This window comes from Drosophila serrata, unplaced genomic scaffold (genome assembly GCF_035046125.1).
Source record: "Drosophila serrata isolate PLE 108 unplaced genomic scaffold, ASM3504612v1 contig_160, whole genome shotgun sequence".
NCBI classification, from domain to species: domain Eukaryota; kingdom Metazoa; phylum Arthropoda; class Insecta; order Diptera; family Drosophilidae; genus Drosophila; species Drosophila serrata.
The window spans coordinates 675,440-698,080 of record NW_028257058.1 but is presented as its reverse complement, the minus strand read 5'-3'; the positions used below and the strand labels follow the sequence as shown (position 1 = coordinate 698,080).

Genomic DNA, 22,641 nt, shown 5'->3' with positions numbered 1-22,641 from the left:
AATTCGATAACCTGATAAGAATCAAAAATCAAGTGCAAATAGCGCAATGCTGCTTCTATGTATATCGGAAAGATTGCAGACTGTTGGTGGGAACTCTTTCAGGTCAACCTCACGGTCCCTACGAAAACATTAGGAAAACTAAGGGCCATATTGGACTATGCGAGGCCCCACGAGGGCCGTCCGGTTAAACCTAACCTAACCAAACGGAATTTCTAAAATATTAATCATTTCTGGGCTATAATCGCTAGATCTTATGTCTTTTCGCGCCTTTGCATGACCCACAGAGCAATAAATACAAAACAAAGCTAAACTTATTCCTTAGTTGTTTGTATTGGTATATTTGGCCGAGTTTTTGTTTTTGTTTTTAGCATTTCATTTCCACAGATGCAGATTAACGCATCAGGTGAAAACAGATTCTCGTGACCCCTGCGTAACTTTTGGAAAATTTAAACAAGATATTTCAGAAACACATCCATTGTATTCAATTTGTTCAAAAATACACTGTGTTTCACCAGATTAGCGCCTTACTATTTACTATTTTACTATTGCCTTAAATTCGTTTTTTTTTTGTAAGCTGTAAATTAAGGGTCTCCCTCTTTGAGAGTATAATTTAGCTTGTGAGATTAACAGTAATCTTTGTAATCCTACTTTGTTCTATTTTCGCGTAAGAGTAAAGAAGGCAGCTTAGAGCCAGGAGACGGACATAGGATACTTTTTATCCCGTTCGACAGAAAAGCGGGATATCCATCGCTGATATATAGCATTAACTACAAACCAATATATGAAGTAGTCGTTTCCTAAAGGCAACAATAAAATAAATAAAGTGTAAGCATTTCTCTTTACGGTGGTAAGTTGAAATGTGTTATTTATGTGGATCGTGCATTTGAGGTTATAGTCCCAAAGGACGACGTGCGCACGAACATCACCACCAACAAGTGTATTCACAGAAGTTAAGCGAAGAAAGAGAAAATATAATTAAAGAAAATGCCCAATTGAGACAACGCGTGAGGACACGAAGATCATCGGCATCATACGATCGATTGGCATTCCAATATGATCCCACTGAGAACTACAGTGATGATGAAAATTTAGATATCGGACCAATGACGACTATATGCAGATATGGCAATGCGTTAAAGTTCAAAAGAGAAACGGCTGAATTATGCTGCGCAAGTGAAAAAGTTAAACTGGATCCATTACTTTTCAAATATAAAACAAAAAATAAAAAATTCGTAATTTCTTAATCCCCAAACGAAATGTTACATAAGACGAATCCAAGTTCGCCAGGTTTCCTAGCTATTATTGTATTGTATTAAAAAACAATGAAGTAATGCCTGCCTATTTATGTAGTATATATATAGTTTTACATTTACAGCTTTGAATTTTCCTCTATATCTAACGATCGTTTGTATGGGCTACATATTTACATATATGATATAGTAGTCCTATATTCATAAACTTGTACACAAAATTGTATAATTGTATAAAATGGCTATATCTCAAATTTGATCGAATTCTGATGAAAACTGAAAATGTTAAAATTTTTTGTAAAAATTTTCCGTTCGTACCTATGGAAGCTATATGATATAGGAATCCGATCCAGCCCCTTTTCGACATACATATATATACGAGTGAGAGACTAACTACAAAGTTTCATTCAGATAGCTTCAAAACTAAGAGAGTAGAAACGGACAAACGGACATGGCTAGATCGACTCGGCTGTTGATGGTCGGGGGTGACTTCTTTATTGACTGAAATTATAATACCCTGCAAGGGTATAAATATCTGTCTTAATTTAAGTACCACAACAACCGATTTTTTTCCTGTTAAATTAATACATTTTCTATAAATGATACTCAATATAGGCAGAGGACCTATTCTATCTTCAAAGAAAAAAATCGTTGGGAAGACATTGCAAAACCATTGCCAATTTTCTTCAAATAAGGAAAGCTATGGAAAAGCAGAGGTATACTCCGAGAGGCTTTCAACTCTCGACCACCAAAATAATGCAAAAAACTGGTGTAAAGGCAAGCAAATCGACTGTTTTAAGGGTGATCAAGAATGTTGACCATTTAAAGAGGCTAAAACTAAAACAAAAAAAGCCACCCAAGTCCGCATAGAAATGCGCTTTAAATTTGCTCGAACGCATATAATGTGGTCCAATGACGAGAACAATTTAACCCAAAGGGTTCTAGCAGATTATTTCCACGATTTATGTAAGGAAGAGCACCATTTGGATGCATATCATATTATGGCAACTGCGAACAGCAGTTTTTAACACAAAAAATCGAACGCTAAAAATACCAACTGAATTTCCTTTTTTTTTAAACTTATTCAGATATCTGGAATGGCACTTCCAGCACGACAATGGTCCAATTCACACAGCCCGGTCCGTACATCGTTGGATTCAGAAGGAAAATGTCAGTGTCCTGGACTTAAACATAATAGAACACTTCTGGGGATGGTTGGCTAGGGAGGTGTACGAGGGTGCCAAGCAATACGATTCCAAGTAGGAGTTTATCTCCAGTTTAAAAGCGGCTTTGGTCAGCAAAAGCATTAGAATATTTGAAAAATGTATATGACTCCAGCCCGATCGAGGTTACGAAGTCATTGTAAGCAAGGGAGGGGCAAACCATTATTAATTTGTATTCAAAATGTTTAAATTTAGTAATAATATTGTTAAAGCTAACGGGTTGTAATAAATGCATCGCTATCCTGATGACGCAGTTACTGCATACGAATAAATCTGTTTCTTTAGGTTGTAATTTAATAAAGACATACACAGAGTCAAAATCCATTCATTTATATGTATGTTTTTATTTGGAGAATCAACCAAATTACATTGGAAAACAATGGCACAGTTTTGTCTTTGATCGTTTTGACAATATTTTACTTCAAAGAAGAATACTAGGGGGCCGCTAATCTGGAGACGCGCAGTGTATAAATGTATGTTGCATCATCAAATTTTAGGTAATTCAGAAACAGGAGACCAGAGTTCAATATATACATTATTCCGTGCAGGAACAGAGAAGGTGGAGGAAAAGTGCCGCCTTAAGCAAAGAAAAAGGTATATGGGCAGATGCGAGGGAGACGACTTTTAAACACACTATTGTTAATATTGTATCTATTATTTCGACTTGACTTTACAACTACTACATATAACAGGGGTGAAACATAGAACTTGCTTTAGGGATTTTGTAAATTTGTATACATTAATTTTATAGCTGTTTAAAACGGTTGCTATTTTTATTGTATCACACTTATTTGTCACATTTTAACGGATTTCTCATACACCCAAAGCAATTTCCTGTTGTAATCCTGTTACTATTTTTTTCGACACGACGTGCATGATAGATAGATGGTTGGTTGGTAATAAATTGGGAAAGTTTAGGAGACAATAGAAATAAGTTACGTACGTTTTGCTCTTTAAGGAATTTGTAGAGTTGCATTTCGTACTAGGAACATAGTACAGTAGGTTTTTAGAGAAATAGTACGAGAAGCAATTACACTTAATGTGGAAGTTGTGTGGATGAATTAGATTTTACGTCTCGTTTTTTGCTCCTGTTGTTGGTTGAGTTTATTGTCGTTTGTTGATGTCAGAGAGTTGCTTTTTGTTTTATTTTTATTATTATTATTTCTTAATTGCAGAAAATCTAACGAGGAAGGGCCTTGTCGGTGGATTTCTATTTTTCTTCCTGATGATTTTTATACTTACTTATTTAACTCCCCGGATAACGAAATTAAAATAGACTAATTATCAATTTGCTATAAATTTACAAGAAGATTTTAGGTACAGTTACATTCTATTTTTTACTATTTTTATTATTTGTATAATTTGCATTCAAATTTAATTTAAATATTTTCATGATTTATTTGTATTTCTTCCCTTAGAGATTAGCTTTCTCGCATTTTCGCGAGAAGATTACTGCTGATTTAGTTTTTAAGTTGTGTCAATTTGTTTACACCTCTGTCTCTCGAATCGGTTCCGCCGGCTTTAAAATTACATAAAATTAACAACAAATATATATATATATCTATAATTACTTTGAAAACAATTAATTATATGTGTAGCAAAAAATTGTGTAAGCGTATTCAAATAAAATAATATAAAATTGTAGACTAATTAAAAAAAACTGAAAATGAAAATAAATTAAAATAATGCAAAACATGATGTATGTATGCGTGTTTCGTCTTTAATTTTTTGTATACTGGAAAAGGAATAATAACTATTCTGCTTTCTTTACAATGAATTAGTAATTTTGAACAAATAGTAAAATATATACGTGGAAATTTAAATAAATAAAATAAATATTTATTTAAATTTATAATGTATATATATATATGTATATATAGATATTTGCGTGGAAAATTTGCCAAGTACTTATTTAATAATTTTTTACTAATTCAAAGAGATATGTTTTTTTATTTTTTATTCTTGTTATCATACAAAAATAAAACATTTAATAATTTTTTTTAAACTAAAAAATAAGGAATTCGAAGTTTTTTTTGCCTTGAGAGCTTTATATAGAAAACCAATTGCATAAGCAATTTTTTTGTTGATTATTTTTTATTTTTAATAATTATAATGACGCCTCCTCTTGTTTTATTTATATCCTTCCCTTACTATAATTAATAGAGATGGACAAAAAGCTCTGAAACAAATTGAATAAACTCTTTTTGTACCTTAAAGAAATAAAAATAACTTTAAGAGATAAAAACGAAATCCCCGTCTATCTATCTATCCGTAATTTAATGGCTCCTACCGCTACCCGTCACGGAGGAAAAGGTTTTAAGTGATTTAAAGATCCTTTCTATACATATATACATATCTATATGAGCTATCAAGACATATATTTTAATTACTTTACCAATTTAAATCAAGTTATACTTGTAATGCATAAATGTAAACAAACAAAAAAAGGAGAATAGAGATGAAAATATCGACATAGACATCATATTTTCTATCATCTCGCAAACCATTAAAATGTGGTTGAAATCAAACAAATGCCAAAGCATTTGTTAAAATTTGACATGAAGACCGATTCTCGAGTGAGGATATACAGATATATATATATGTATAAATGTGTAATAATTCGTTGTAACTTTTGTACTATTTCCATATAAACTTCGGCACGCCGAACTTTGTATACCCTTGCAGATTTCAATTAGATCGTTAATAATAACGAAGTAGAACTACTTCTACTACTTCCATTACAGTGATTCATTATAATTGTACAGTTGTGGTGCAGTTACAGTTTTGTATTCACAGTATTTTCTCTGATTTAAGGATAGTTTCTATGGCAGCTATATGATATGGTCTCCCGATTTTCATATAATTAAATTAATTCTAGAACAAGAAAGGAAGCTATCTACGGCACGCCGAAGTTTATATACCCTTGCAGATAGAACTTCGATCACTAGGAATTAATACACTAGGAATTAATACAACGTTTAACAAAACAGGCATTGTGGCAGGGGCATTATCCTGTTTCAGAATAAATGACTCACCAAATAGCTCTTCCTTCCGGAGATATGGACGAAAAGGCAATATCGGTCAGGATCTCCAAATATTGTCCTTGGTTCATTGAAAGGATTAGATAAACGAGACAACCAGCCAACTGAACGCAATAAATCCCCATCGCATGACAAATCCCTATTTCTGGTTTACTATTTCACAAATTGGGTGTGTTTTTGTCAACATTTTACGCTTTATTTTTTGAAGAGTTTTACATTAAAAAGCTCTCATCTGTCCATAAAACTCTTCTCCACACCTTTTTCGGCTGTCGAGATATTTTCATTCAAGGAACAGACTACGCAGTGGAGGAGGCACCTCCGACTATATAAAGTATATATATTCTTGATCAGGATCAACAGCCGAGTCGATCTAGCCATGTCCGTCTGTCCGTCTGTCCGTTTCTACGCAAACTAGTCTCTCAGTTTTGAAGCTATCTGACTGAAACTTTGAAGTTAGTCTTCTATATACTCTCACTCGTATATATGCCGGATCGGACGACTATATCATATAACTGTCATAGAAATGATGGGATAATTTTTACAAAAAAAATGATAACATATTCAGTTTTCAACAGAATTGCATTAAATTTGAGAAATAGCCATTTTATTTTACTCTACAATTTTGTGTAAAATTTTATAAAAATCGAACTACTATATCATATAGCTCCCATAGGAACGATCGTGAAATTAATACAATTAAATTTATAACCTTTTTCAGTTTTCAACTGATTTTCATCAAATTAGAGGTATAGCCATTTTATATTAGTCTTAAACTTTGGGTCAAATTTCATGAAAATCAGACTACTATATCATATAGGTGCCATACAAACGATCGTTAGATGTTGAGGAAAAATGCAAATCTGTGAATGTAAAACTGAAAATATAATATGTATAAGTGAATGAAATGAAAACAGGTATTACTTCATTGTTTTTTAACATTAATATATATATTTTATATTGTATGAAAGGAATCCAGGAAGTCATCGAAGTTCTATCTGCAAGGGTATATAAACTTCGGCGTGCCGAAGCTAGCTTCCTTTCTTGTTTATTCTTAAAATTTTCCGATTGTTGCCATGGCAGGTTATTATTCTGACTAAAATTGTAATACCCCGGAAGGATACAAACATATTTGTTAGTTAAAAAAAAACAGTGCAAAACTATAACATTTTATTTCATGAACATTTGGCTAAATGCTAAAATGTCTCCTATAATTAAATCAAGTATTAATTGAAGTTGAAGCATTAAACTCGTGTTACAGTTTCGCTCGTCAGTGTATATTACGTTATATATACCATATATTTTCAATTCATATTACCTATTAAAATTATTTTCATCCACACATATATATTATATATATTTATTTTAAGTACATACAGATCCGGTCAACTGAATAGGTTTGATTAATCGTTCTCACATTTTCAGTCTTTCCTTGTTGCAATTGAATCTTACTCAACCTTTTCTTTGTATTTTGAAACTTTATTTGTTTACCTATAAAAGTAACGCGACAACTCCAACGGTTATTAAAAATTTTTCTCTTATCAAAAAATTCGATATATGTATGTGTGCTTTATTTTTGGCTCATCTGAATAGGTTTTGCACTTTTGATTTTACTTATTCTTCGACTGCGTGATTGAAAAGAGTAAAATCCTTTGGTTTTCTCGAACTTAAAGCATCAGTTCTCAGTTTTCTTTAACGAGCTGCGGAAAGCCTTTAACCAATTTGGAAAAGGTCAAATAAAAGGATATATGGCATCTGGCTTTAAAGATCATAAAAAAAACTAAAAAGTCGGTCAAAATCAAATCGTTGTAAGTAATTTTCTATGAAATGAAGCAGACAATGGGACAAGGACAAGAAAGGAAGCTAACTTCGACTTGCCCCTGGTCACTATGAATTAATAATATTATATTTACAGTTTAACATTCACAGTTTTGCATTTTCCTCTATAACAAACGATCGTTCCAATGGCAGCTATATGATATAGTAGTCCGATTTTCATATAATTTTACACAAAACTGTAGAATAATATAAAATGGCTATAACTCACATTAAATCAAATTCTGTTAAAAACTGAAAATGTTACATTTTTTTGTAAACATTTTCTGATCGTTCCTATGGCAGCTATATGATATAGTCGTCCGATCCAGCCCCTCTCCGACATACATATATGTATATAGAAGGCTAACTACAAAGTTTCGTTCAGATAGCTTCAAAACTGAGGGACTAGTTTCCGTAGAAGGGTATAGAAATGATTCTCGATCATGTCTTGGAACAAGGAGTGGAAAACGGCGCAAGGGTGTTTTTTAAGTCGTCGTTACTCCTGTGCAGATGGAGTAACGGTGTGGGGAGCCATGTCTTTCTATAGAACATGTGACCTCCAGTTTGTACAAGAGTGAGTGTGCTCGAAAAAGCTTTTCCCCAGTTTTCTGAGATGTCGGATTCCACGAGTATACCGAAATGGCAGCGCTACGATCCATACCGCTCGGATTGTAAAGCAGTCGATTAAGCCCCAAAATATCAAATTGCTCGAGTGGCCGCCTTTCTCCCCTGACATTATCATTATGGAGAACTTTTGGGGACTTTTGTCCAAAAGAGTACACACAGAGGGAAGATTTGATGCAATTTAAAAATGTGGTCGTCAATTTCACTAAATGAAATTGAAAAATATTATAACTCTTTACCAAGCCTTATGTTTGAATTAATTACGAACAAGAAAGGAAGTTAACTTCGGCACGCCCAAGTTTGTATACCCGAAGTTTTGTACACCCTTGCAGGTTGAAATTCGATCACTAGGAATTCAATATAAATTATATATATTTATGTTAAAAAAACAATAAAGAAATGCCTCCTTTCATTTCATTTACCTATACATTTTATATTTACTGTTTTACATTCACCGTTTTGCATTTTCCTCTATTTTTAACGATCGTTTGTATGGCAGCTATATGATATACTAGTCCAATTTCCATAAAATTTTCTAGAAAATTTTAGATTAATATATAATGGCTATACATATATTAAATTAGATGAAAATCTGTTGAAAACTAGAAAAAAAAAGTTAGAAGACTAACTGCAAAGTTTTATTAAGTTAGCTTAAAAACAAAGGGACTTGTTTGCGTAGAAACGGACAAACGGACAGACGGACGGACAGACGGACGGACAGACGGAGTTGTTAGTTGAGCCAACAAAAAATTTAAATTTATACTACGTTTTAGAAAAAATAATATAAAAACAAAATTAGCAGAACACAAACTTTGCCATTTCACTAAAGACAAATTTCTTTATACAACAAAATTTATTTCTTTTAAATCGGAGTGCTTGTTACAGAAATACAACGAATTAACCTAAAAAAAAAAAACAAATGTTAAACCTATTCAGGTATATGTATATGTATATACTTGAAAAATTTTAAGTAATAATGAAATGTAATAAAAAATGTAGCATTTCGTTATTACTTTAAATTTTTGAAACACGGACTGGTTGTTATATATACTACTATTAATTTATATATTAATAAAACATGTTGTTAAATTTCTTTATTTCTTGGTTGTCCCTATGATCTATATGTATCGAATATTTATTGGTAACAAAAATTGCATTTAACTTTAACATATTAGGCTCCAGAGTTTGTAATTTTATTTCGCATAGGTTTACATTACAGTAGATATAGAAATACATACCTGTTAAATATCATCGTGTTAAATAGGCACATTATTCTTATTAACTTTTTTATCTCTATCTTCAAAAACAAACCCATTCTCTATCTATGATTGCTGGATGGATTTTTCTAAGAATTCATATATAATTTCTCTAACTAGTCATATGAGTTATTAGACTTTAATTTAAAAAAATATATATTCGCAAACCTTGTCCTTGCCAGAATTATTGTTATATCATTATTATTTTCTTCTTTAGACCAAAATACACTCTTTCAGTCTTTTCCTAAACATACAGATATTAAAGTGCTAAAAGTGTGTGAGACATAGGAACAAGAAACACGGTTGTTTTTAAATATATATTATTTTGGAAATTTGTTTAAAAAAATCACAGTTTATATACATAATAGAAAAAGAGATTATTTCAAATCAAATCAAAAATCAACATTAATAAAAAAAAACGCACACAACAAAAACGATTGGGGATATATATATACAGTATATTAGGATATCCACAGAACCTTATTGTAAAGAAATATATTAAACACAATCAACGTTTTCTTTTAAATAATTTCTGGTGGCAGCCTATACTTTAAATGTAGTATGTATTAGGTGACATTTTTATTTTATTAACTAATAAAATAATAACCAAACATATACACATTTATTTCAGATTCTCGTCCAAGTCGATAGTGCGAGTTTAATTAAATGAAATTCAAATTTTCAATAAAAACTATAGATATGTATGGAAATCAGTATTTGTTGTTTGGCTAATTATTTATATTATTAAAAAAAAAAAAAACACTTGTCTAAGCTTGCCAATACATTAAAAAATCATATTCACAAATTCTTACCGGTACTGAAATCTGCTCGGTTTGCACGCAAGGATGTTTTGTTTATTTAAAATTAGCAATTTTAATATTTGTTTATCATTTTATTTTGTTATTTATTTGGGGTAAATTTAATATTTTATTTGATTATTATTTGATATATATATATTATATGACATATATATATGTATATATATATATATATAATATATATATATATAATATATATATATTTAATTTTGGTTGAATCATTCAGGTTTTAGCATTATCAATTAGCATAGTTAAAAGGACGAGATAGTACATAAAATTAATAAATATAAGATTTGTTGCACTTGTTTTTCTGGCATGTTTTGTTTTTGTTTAAATAAATAAATACGATTTCAAAGGCTTAAGTTTTTGTATACACTCTCTCTTTCTCTTTTTTAAAATTATAAATATAAATGCGGATTATTTATCCGTTTGTTGCTAACAGTGACCTGGATCAGAAATAATTTAAATCTGTCTTCAGTTATTATAAAAATTATATTTTCAATTTTGTGAAGTTGCTATTTGAATATTAAAATTTTTAAATATTATTTTTACAACTAAAAATGTCATACTCTAAAAAACTAAACTTACTTAATGAAACAAGAAAGAAAGCTAACTTTAGCACGCCGAAGTTTGTATACCCTTGCAGATTGCAATTCCACCAATAATTTAATACACCATAAATTAAAATACATCGAGTAACGCCATACATACTATATTTACAGTTTCACAATAAGAGTTTTCCCAACATTAAACGATAGTTTCTATGGTAACTTATTAAATAGTCCGCCGATTTTAGTAAAATTAAATCCGAAATTCTAGAATAATTTTAAATGGCTCTATCTCGAATTTGATGAAAATATGTTGAATACTTAAAAAGTTATAATATTTAATTGTATCATATTTTCATAAAATTAAGACAAAAAAAATGTAGAAAAATATAAAATGGCAATATCTCAAATTTGGTGAAAATCTGTTGAAAAAAGGTAAAATTTTTCGAAAAATGTCCTGTTTTTCCTATGGCAGTCGAAGAGTAAGAGTATATAGAAGAATAACTGCAGTTTCAATCGGATAGCTTTAAAATTGAGAGAGAGACAGAAGGACATGATTAGATCGACTCGGCTGTTAACCCTGATCAAGAATTGACCGGAGATGATTCCTTCACTCAGTTGCAAACTTCTAAACATATAGTTATACCCATCAACAGCAGAGTCGATCTAGCCATGTCCGTCTTTCCAAGTATACACAACTAGTCCCTCAGTTTTAAAGCTATTTGAAAAAAACTGCAGATAGTCCTTATATGTTCTCACTCGTATATACACGAGTCGCCAGATCAGACGATTAGAGATTATTGTTGCCAAAGGAGCGATCGGAAAATTTTAAGAAAAGTTATATAGCTATATGTAATATTTTAACTTATTTGCATCTACTTTGATATTAAAGAAGGTAAAATTAATAAATAAAACAACTTTTTTTTAATATATTTCCATCTATCCTGAGATTTGGCCACTTTATTATAAACCAAAAAAATCGGTTTCAATTTTTTCAAATCGGATGATCATATTACACCAATGGAAAAAATTAAGGGATCAAAAAAAATTTTAATTATCAAAAAAGAAAATTGTAGCTGTAAGTGTCTAGTTTTTGGGACTAAGCGCGAAAAGTTATTCATTTCAACTTTTTTCCAACTAATTAAAAAACAATTTTTTTTCAATATTTTGATTTTATTTACATCCACGGAGTTTCAAAAATATTTGTCAACATAACCAGTATATGGATCACATAGCTTGATTATTCAGCTTTAAAATAGGTATTTTAAATCCTCGATACGAACTCGGAAATACCGGTCTTTGAATAAAAAAGGATCATTTTGTGTTTGATTATCAAGAGCTCTTTAACTAATGGTCGCACAGAAAATTGAAGGTGGGTTAAGAAAACTTGAATAAACTTCCTTCAAGGAGATCAATTTTTTTTTTTCCAAAAATAATTTTTTTTTTCATTTTTGACTTGTTTTTGAAAATTCAAATTCATAGTTTATTATACTATATATATATACTATACTATATATATATATATATATATATATATATATATATATATATACAAAATTCAAATATTAATTCAATTATCAATTATTGTCTCTACAATGATTTTTTCAAAGCTACAGCCTTTTGAAAATCACCTAAAAATTTGAACATTCTTTTTGATCCCTTAATGTTTTGCATTAGAGTACATAGCTGATATAGAAAATATCGATAAATGTAAATGAGAACTCAAAACTGTGATTCTAAAAGTGAAACGGTAAAACATAATAGTAAATGATCCAATTGAAAACTGCAAGGGTATACAAACTTCGGTGGGCCGAAGGTAGCTTCTTCTTGTGTTTAATAATTTATTAACATTTCGTTTTATTCGCTTTTAACATAATATATACCAGGATAGAATGAAATTAAAACATATGTTTTATTGCCAGAAGTCCGCAATTCAGGGAATCGATACTTAATAACCGTTTAACTAAATTCTAAATTCTAAATTTCTGTATCGACATTTTGCACTCCTCGCCACTTGAATAGGACACCATTTTATACAAGTTTTTTTATAATAAGTATCCAAAATACTTCTAGTTTCGGGAACGAAATTTTGCGCCACTTAAACATAAATCACAGTATAGTAGATTTTTATTTATTACTTTCAATGGTGTTTTGAAGTTTCCTTGCCGAGGTCATAGAAATAATAGTTATATATATGTATATATTTGTCGTCGGATGCTCCGCTGTAATTTAGGCTTTGTAGAAGCTGGTACGTTTTATACTCTTGCAGGTTATTATAATTTCAGTTAAAAGTTTGCAACGCAGTGAAGGAGTCACCCCCGACCATATAAAGTATATATATATCCTTGATCAGGATTAACAGTCGATCGGTCTAGCCATGTCCGTCTGTCCGTCTGTCCGTCTGTCCGTCTGTCCGTTTCTACGCAAACTTGTCTCTCAGTTTTGAAGCTATCTGAATGAAACTTTGTAGTTAGCCTTCTATATACTCTCGTATATATTTGGGAACGGGCCGGATCGGACGACTATATCATATGGCTACCATAGGAACGATCAAGAAATTAGTACAATTAAAAATTACAACTTTTTCAGTTTTCAACAGATTTACATTAAATTTGAGATATAGCCCTTTTTTATTACTCTGGAATTAACATTATTATTAGTTATTTACTTTATTGCTTTCAATGTAAAGAGGAACTGCAAAGAGAGTATACAGGGTGGCGAGGAGTGTTTTATTAATTTTCTTGTCGGTCAGGTGTTTTTAGGTCCTTGGCATTGGAAAATTCTTACCTCAAAGGTTTATTCTTTAACATTTTACTCTAACTTTAGGAATAATATGTTTTCTATAAGTTTTCATTTACAAATATGCTTTTATATGAAAGAGTATATACGTTTCGGTTCACCGAAACCATTAAAACCATATCTTGAAAAATGTAAGAAAAAAAATTCAAGGCAATTAAAATCATGCAGCTTTTGTGTAAAAAAAAACATATATACTGTGAATAATACTTTAAAAATTTGATTTTGTTTTAAAATTTATTAGAAACCAAAAGCAGAGTGATGGTCAACCAATCAATCTTTTCTGTGTAAGAAAGAACTCGCAAATAACTGTTGAGTGTACTGATTAAATGATTATTATAATTTTATTACGAATTTTAAAACTTACAAAGTAAACAATTAAGACTGTGTCTATTTCCCCTGTCATCCAAAAACGCCCTCTTAATGAGTTGCTATTAAAGGGGCGTAACAATAAAATTTCTTAACAGAGATCGCTTAACTGGCTACCAAAATATAACAGAAACAACTAATACAATGAAATATTATTTACGAGTTGCTTTTTCTTACATACATATTTATTCGCTTGAATGTTGAAAAAATGTAAAAGATTGTTAAATGTGCACTGAACTTGGGGTATTTTCTACATTAGATGGCAAGTTTCTAACTTGGAATTTCCCAAACGCTCTCATTTAGAAAATGAAATAAATAAATAAATAAAAACGCAACATAAAATAAACCTCTCCTATAATTTGCATTTCCGTAAGTTAATTTATTTTAATCCGCTTTAAAAATGAAGCAGGAAGTTCAACGATAAATGCTATGTATTATTTGTAAGCAGACAAAAATAAATACACTCATAAAGATAAGATAGATATTATAATAGAAAGAGAGTCAAGAGAACTAGAGGAAAATAGAAATAGACTATATAGATATTAGAGAAAGAGAGCTTAACAAAATATATTTATATATCTAAGTTTGTATTTATTCCGATCTACAGAGTATCTAAAGAGAGAGGACAACAAGGAATTGGAACTTTCGAATTATGATAACACCTCCAATGTATAAAAGTTCGGTTGCAGGCAAATTTATTTACATACATACATAGGATGCCAATAGATTTTTTTCTCTTCGGCTTTGCCGAATTTTTTCCTACCAGATTTAGTTTATAATAGGCTTTTTGTTTTCAAACACTTTCATGCTTTTTCGGATATCTATATAGACTTTTCTTTTTCAGTTCATAGTCTGTCTCTAAGCTCCTAATCTCTCTTTTTTTCCTTTAAAAAAATCTAAAAAGATCAGAGTTTCAGTGTGCCCACAGGACCAAATAAAATTGTACAATTATATAAATAAATAAAAATGAATAATAATGAAACTGTTAATAAAAGGATAAGCCATTTTTGTAGACCTGGTGCATGCGAAACCAGAAATTACCAGTTTTTACTTTTTGCTTTTAGTTTATAAAACTGTGGCTGGATAAAAATCAATTAAATATTCAGACACAAATTTATTGTTTGTGATTCTTTAAAAATGAAACACAAATAAAAACAATGTCCTAAGTATCTGTGTTAAAGATATATTAGTAATGTCAAAATGTATGATCGAATGTTTTGAAATTAAATTTTCAAATTAAATAGAAAGAAAGAAAAATGATTGGAAACTAAAACAAAAATATATTTATATAACAAAAACCTATTAAATATGTGGTCGGTCTTTTCGAAGAGTAGATTCTCACTACTTGATTGATATTCAAAATAAAAATACGAGACTTACTTGAGTTTGCAACCGAGTTAAGCCACGAATCCATAAAATCTGTCCAGCTCTCGGCTTCTTATCCGAATCAATTGAATCGAAACGCTCCTCACCCAAATTCATAGCATCTGTATATTCCTCGGGATGTCCACGCCCCCATCTGTAATATATATTTGATCAAATAATAATATTAATAAAATAACAAACCTAATACTTAAATTTAAACTACGTTTTACAGACGTCCAAAATGCAACTAAATAACTGACAAAATATTTACTAATTAGCGAATAGGTCCCTATCTTATTTATTAAAGGTGCAGGCTTCCAGAGGCACCATCGACTAGGCACTATACCATCGAAAAATTTCATCTTTTCAACGGCGACGGTAAGCAAATATAAGTACATAAAACTAATTTATATCTTTAAAAGATTTTTAATTGTTAATTTTTAAGAGATTACCTTCAACATTTAGATTATAGTTAGTTATTAAATTAAACTATTAAAGTTAACTAAGGACTATTTCACAGCCTCAACTTGTAATATATTTAATTATGATATATATTAATATTTTAATTGACTTTCTTGAATAAATAAAAATAATATAATTAATTTAAATACTTATCACATACTTACACTTGGAGAACTTAGCTTTTATCTTATAAGACCGCTGATGGCCATATAATATATGATGTGGGACTCATGCTTGTTATTTTTTATATTTATACTTATGTTCATTGTTATGGTTTAGTTCTTGTAGACTGCAGCAGACCATGAAATATTTATTTTTTATACATAAAATCTAAAATACTGAATTATAATACACTATTTTCGTTTGTTTTCAATTAAACATATACAGTAAAAGTAATACATAACAATTTTAAATTTATAAACATAAACATATGGTTATTATATCCTTTCTTTTGCATTCCTTAAGTTTAAATTTCCAAAGTAAGTAATTTATCCAGAAGCGAGTGCGTTTTAAGCGTAGTAACAAACGGTTATCAAACATTTACTCACGATAATATTTTAGGTAATTTTCGCGTAGGCACTGAGGTTATAAGTTGGCCCCAAACAAGGGTGCCAATGCCAAAGAATATACACCAGAGCCATTGGTCCAGCGACAAGGCCTTGGTTGAGAAAGCCATTTTTCCGTATTGTATAATAAACACCTGGAAATAAAAATAACAATTAATTAAGAGGTATTTTTATACACTGTCTGGCATTTTAATTTAAGTCAGAATTTTAGAACGCAGTGATAGAATCATTTCCGACCCGGAAAAATCGGAGTTTTTAGAATTTTTTTTTATATTTGCATCTACTTTTAGACAAGCCTATGCTGTACTTTTGCGGATCTGTCATAGAAATTATTTTTAATGTATAGGAAAATGCGAAACGGAACTACACTACAGTTTCGCATTTTCATCTATATTTAACGATCGTTTCTATGGCAGCTACATATATAAAGCGAAACCCAAACCCGAAATTCTGGGAATCGTGATCGTGAGAATATATAGCACACTAACTGTAAAGTTTCACGGAGATAGCTTAAAAACTGAGAGATTAGTTTACGTGGTAACGGACAGACGGACATGGCTTAGTCGACTCAGCTGGTAATGCCAAATCAAGCATAATCTGAAATAACTCCTTTACTGCGTTCACAACACCTGACTTTCATTATATTACCATGTTAAGGTACATAAAAAAAGGCAGTAACAGCATGAATATGTATCGCTTTGGAGCCAAATTTATAGTTTACATACTTTCCACATTTTTTATCTCTTTTTATGCCCAAAACCATTTTAACATTTTAAATTACATGTTTTGTAATCAGAATGTTTTCAAATAACATCTATTTGTAATGTTACATACAAGAAATTTTAACTGAGCGCGCCATTGTTAAGTTAACAGCTGTTAAGTCAGCAAGTTTAAAGTGAAAATATATGTAAGTGTAATAAGTGAGATTCTTTTGACAGCCAATCCATTTTCTGGGGGCTTGTAATATGTGTTGTGATCGTGGATTGTAGAACATAACTGTGGTGTCCCGATAACCTTCTTTAAGTTTTAACTTTTTGAAAAAATTAAAATTTTAGAGTATTAAACTTTTTAAATAGAGCTACAAAGTACATTATGATTATTTATCTATTCTTTTTATGTGATGCTAGTATAAAAGTGCACTTTTGCGCACTTTCTCTGAAATTTAACTTTAAAGGTACAAACCTTACCTATGGAAAATAGCGTTTTTCACATATAAAGCGCTAAAACTGACGGATATCTTAGGATATTGGAACTTTTTCTTTATAATATACTAAATATGTATACTTTCAAGTCTTTTTATAGAAAATTCGGCTCTTTCAGATCGTTTTTTTGAAAAACAGTGTGTAGTATCATAGAATACTGCATATATGCATTGATCGCCTGAGCCATGCAAAAAGAGAAACTGTAGTTCTGTGTGAAAAATTATTTTTAAATCGATCATTTCTACACAATTTTATTATTATTCTATAATATTTAATATGTAATAAAAAAAAAATCTACAAATTTTTTACAATGAAAAAAAATTATATCCTTAAAATATGGCAGGAGCACGCTCATTTTTCTCAAAAAACCTTATTTTTTCAATAATAAACTTCATTCAAAAAACAGATCTTTAAAATATTACTTTGTTTTGAAGATATTAATAAATGCCACAAAAGGTGGTCGTTCGCCCCATAATGCGGTGGAGCTGTCTCCCCTGCCAGTTATATAAATTTTGAGTGGCACTAAGTTCTCCTACCCTTGTACCAATGACGTTATAATTAATCATTCATTTTAATGCAGTACCACATGTCATCCATAGGCCACTGTCATCAACAGTCATCAACGCGCCTACTGCCGACTCTACCGAGTCGACGCTCTGCCTACAAATTCAGTTACGACGGCAGTCTCGTCGGAAGTCGTCGGCAGTATCATGGCTCTGCCATTAATGAATTGTTGATAAATTTGTTGATGAATTGTTGATACATTTTTGATGAATCATTAATTGTTGATGAACTGTTTTTGATGACAGCCTAGGACATGCCCTTTATAAATTCATCAGTAATTTGTACGGCCATTAATCGATGAATCATCAACAACACCGCCTTGACTGTTGATGAATCGTTGATTAATTACTGATGAATGGTACTGCAGGGTTGCTTGTTCTTGTGTTTACGCATACAAGCAAACGCATTCTATTGTTCGATTTTTACGCTCTAAGCTTTGTGAGAGCAGGGAGAGCGCCTTTGTCGTTTGAATACAAAAATTAGCCCATATGGCAAAACGAATGTATGGTCGTAAGGCATCTTATAGACTCTAATGTCTTTGCTTGTGCCTTTTTGGTGCCGGGTATAACTTATGTAACAGCTGGATAACAGCAACAAGCAGGAAAAAAAGCTAACTTCGAATCAATACAATATAAATTAAATATATTTACGTCAAAAACATTTTTACAGTTACAGTTTTACACTCACAGTTTTGCGTTTTCATCTATATCTAACCATCGTTTCTATGACAGCTATATGTAATAGTCGTCCGAGAATATACGAGCGAGAGTATATAGAAGACTAACTGTTAAGTGTCATACAGATAGCTTCAAAACTGAGACAAGTTTGCGTAGAAACGGACAGACGGACAGACGGACATGGCTAGACCGACTCGACTGTTGATCCTGATAAAGGATATATATACTTTATACGGTCTGAAATGTCTCCTTCACTGCGTTGCAAACTTCTGACTAAAATTATAATACCCTGCAAGGGTATAACAATAGATTCGTTGCTTAATAACTAAGCCGTATTCAGCTGTTACTGAAGGAAAAAGGCCAGCTAAAGGTGTATGTCTAAATGTAAAAAACAATTAAATTTAATTTGAAGTATAATGATTGATTGATGATGAAAAAAATAATAATCTTGATATAAAATTTAGTTTTTAAATAGGGTAGTTTCAAAAAATTTTAAATAACTTACCTGTGATATCATTGTAAATATCCAAATGGTATAGAATATTGGATTGGTAAAGAGTCCTTCGATAACATTACGCTGACCATGAATTTTTCGGGCATTTATCTCATTGAACAAAGTCATCATGACAAAAGTGTTAAAGATAATGGTAAAGTGTTGTGTTGGGCCAGCATTGAGTTCTTGTCCACGACCCGATTCGATATCGAGTATTACGTCGCCTGGAATTTGAATTGTTGAAAGTACTATTACAACACCATTGCCTTATGTATTGTGATGTTAGATGTTTGAAACGTAGTTAGGAAGACAGATGTGACCCTACAAACTATAATATTCTTGACCAGCATCAAGTGATGTCCGCGTCCTCTCTTGCCTCTTGGATTTGGAGCTATCTAATTAAACTTAGCAAGTTGTATTCTATTAATAGTATGACTGTCAAAGAAACTCAACAAATAAACAGCTGTGACTATATAAGCAGAATAAATAAATATTATATATGTATTGCTAATCATGAAAAACCTTAAGATACATTTTATTTACGCAAATAATTTGCTATTAATTATTCGGTTCTCTGCCTTCAACTTTATAGCGTGGTAGTACATAAGTAATATACAATATCCAGTCGGTTCGAATTCATTGTAATTTTAATTTATACAAAAATTAGTTTACAACTCATAGCTGGAAAAACGTGCAGTATGACCCTTTTCACTAATTTTCTTATATTTCTTCGGTCACACGAAAAAAAAACAATAAAAAAGTTTAACTTTAAATTTAATAAGGGTACATTAACTTCGGCCTACCGAAGTAAGCTTGGTTTCTTGTTTCTGAGCTAACTTACCCACAAAAAGCAAGCCAAATATTATGACCAATTGATACAAAGCTTGACCCAATATATTCTTCATCATTGTGCGTGAAATCAACGGCTTTGTGCGACCATAAGGCTTTCGTAACAATAAATCTGGTGTTGGTAGTTCGGTGGCCAGGGCCAAAGAGGCCAACGTATCCATGATAAGATTAACCCACAACATTTGCACCGCCTACCAAGTAAATGTAATTAGCATTGTACATATTACTAGAAAGATATATCCTACCTTAAGTGGTGAATCCTGCACAGCGCACGCACCAATAAATGCAACAATAACAGCAACCACATTCACCGTCAACTGAAACTGCAGAAATTTGGCAATCGAATCGTAGACGTTACGACCCCACATAACAGCCTTGACAATGCTGCTGAAGTTATCATCAGTCAAAATGATATCAGAGGCTTCTTTGGCCACATCGGTGCCGGCTATGCCCATTGCAAAGCCGACATCGGCCTTTTTTAATGCAGGCCCATCGTTTGTACCATCGCCAGTTACCGCCACAACTTCACGGTTTTCACTAACTGTGCTGTCAATGATTCCTGTTGAATAAAGAAGTATTAAATAATAATATGTTGTTTTTTTTTTAATTAAGGCTATTGTAGAGTTAAATAAATAATTCAATAATTTGTTGTCATTATATTTTATAGCCAATACATTATTTTAAGCCAAAACTGTTGTGTTTAATTGCCTGCATATGCTTGATACATCTATATTTCAACTTCCGTTCCCAATAAACAGACTTTTTGTTTAATATACCGAACTTGGTTCAAGATGAGTCTAAGCTTATTTAAAACTATGTTTTATGATGATAATTTAGTTTTTAAAATAATAATAAACAGTAATAAATAATATACAAAATATAAAAATTAACGTTTTCGGAATATCGACATTTTAAATATTGAATGGGATTCGAATGTCACTAGCCGTTGACAGCTAATTAGAAAGATAATTATGAGGTGAAAACGGTTTTGCACTTTTAATTTTCAGGGAACATTTAAAAAAATGGGACTGTTTGTCGAACTATATGCAGGATTTATGAAATTTAGATGGGTCTATAAAAGAATTGCATTTTACGCATAATCATCTGGGACAGCTGTTCAACGGCTGTATATTTTAAATTTCGATATATATTTCATAATATACATATTTACATTATTTTGGGTATAATATTGGGCCCAATACTTTCCTCTTCATATATATCTCTAACTGTTTTTTTTTTGTGATGTTTTTTATTGGCGACCTTTCTTTTTCTTAAAGTTGTTGATTAGGTCATCAAGGAGGGGGGGTGGTGTAATTGATTTAATTTGTGCTTGCATCATCCACGCTCCTTGATCTTAAGCCGGCTAAATAAATTGTTTTATGAAATAAAGAAGTAGAGCACCAACCTTTCACTAAAGTATACTTGTCCGTGGGTGATGAACGTGCCAAAACGCGTAATTTGGGCCAGACCTTGTCAATTAAATGCTGTTGAATCTACAAAAAAAAAATATATATATAAAAATACTAGTCTATCATACATCACAAATTAAAAATAAGAAAAACTAACATCTCCATTGCTATCTCTTATCCGGCGATTGAATTCCTTGCCTTCGAGTATTAGGAAATCATCGTTTGGACGCAAAATACCACATTTACTGGCTATCGAGCGTGCCGTATTTATATTATCGCCAGTCACCATTCGCACCGTAATGCCGGCTCTTTGGCACTTTCTGATGGCATCGGGGACCTCGGGACGTACGGGATCTTCTATGCCAACCACACAGAGGCAGGTCAGGTTTGTCATTATGTTTTCCTCATCGTCCCAATTGGGTTCTCCATCGATGTGAACTTCGTTTACTGCGGCTTTGCCGGGTACAAAGTCACGGTAGGCTACCGAAATGGTGCGCAGGCCATCACAAGCCATAGGTTCGATCACTTCTCGTATCAAGCGCTCTTGCATATCACGAGTGAACTTCTCAAGGGTACCCTCATGACCGTAGATAAAAGAGCATCTGTTATAAACAATTAATTGAACAAATTAATACGTACAATATTTTTCTATTCAACATTTTTAAAGCTCACTACATAACAGTTTATTAAAATATATTAATATTAATAATAAGGTTAAGGCGGGGCGTAAGGTATTTAATTTTGTTTCGTAATTTTTTTAAACATTCATTTTAAATGAATGTTTAAGATTTAAATATAAATAAGGAAGCTAACTTCGGCACGCCGAAGTTTATATACCCTTGCAGGTTGCAGTTTGATCACTAGGAATCAGTATAATATAAATATAAATTTATGTCAAAAAAACATATTTACAGTTACAGTTTAATATTCACAGTTTTTCAACAGATCCTCTACATCTAACGATCGTTTGTATGACAGCTATATGATATAGTAATCCGACTTTCATATAATGAAACCCAAAATTCTAGAAAAATATTTTATAAAATGGCTGTATCTAAAATTATATAAAAATCTGTTGAAAATTGGAAAAGTACGAATTTTTTTTACTAAAAACTTTCTGATCGTTTGTATGGCAGCTATATGATATAGTCGTCCGATCCGGCCCGTTCCGACATATATACGAGTGAGAGTATATTTAACTGCAAAGTTTCATCTAGATAGCTTCAAAACTGAGAGACTAGTTTGCGTAGAAACGGACAGACGGACGTGGCTAGATCGACTCTGCTGTTGATGCTGATCATGAATATGTATATA

At 31.3% G+C, this 22,641-nt stretch overlaps 1 protein-coding gene across 42 annotated transcripts in view; it reads right to left on the bottom strand.

Annotated features, from left to right (window-relative positions):
• PMCA (plasma membrane calcium-transporting ATPase 3) overlaps positions 1–22,641 on the bottom strand; it is a 41,660-nt gene that overhangs the window by 10,484 nt on the left and 8,535 nt on the right. For 29 of the 42 annotated variants that reach the window (XR_015270290.1, XR_015270291.1, XM_086826514.1 and 26 more), the window contains 7 exons: positions 21,485–21,929; positions 21,324–21,411; positions 20,164–20,477; positions 19,911–20,109; positions 19,082–19,293; positions 16,116–16,267; positions 15,121–15,259 (listed from right to left, as the gene is read on the bottom strand). Coding sequence is in view for 40 of the 42 variants with exons in the window: in XM_086826514.1 (XP_086682640.1) it covers positions 15,121–15,259; positions 16,116–16,267; positions 19,082–19,293; positions 19,911–20,109; positions 20,164–20,477; positions 21,324–21,411; positions 21,485–21,929 (1,549 nt within the window). In the remaining 2 variants the exon portion in view is untranslated. Of the gene's footprint in view, positions 1–3,791; positions 3,993–10,021; positions 10,034–15,120; positions 15,260–16,115; positions 16,268–19,081; positions 19,294–19,910; positions 20,110–20,163; positions 20,478–21,323; positions 21,412–21,484; positions 21,930–22,641 lie in introns of those variants that run through there. The other 13 variants (XM_086826546.1, XM_086826544.1, XM_020954319.2 and 10 more) reach the window with 3 other exon arrangements.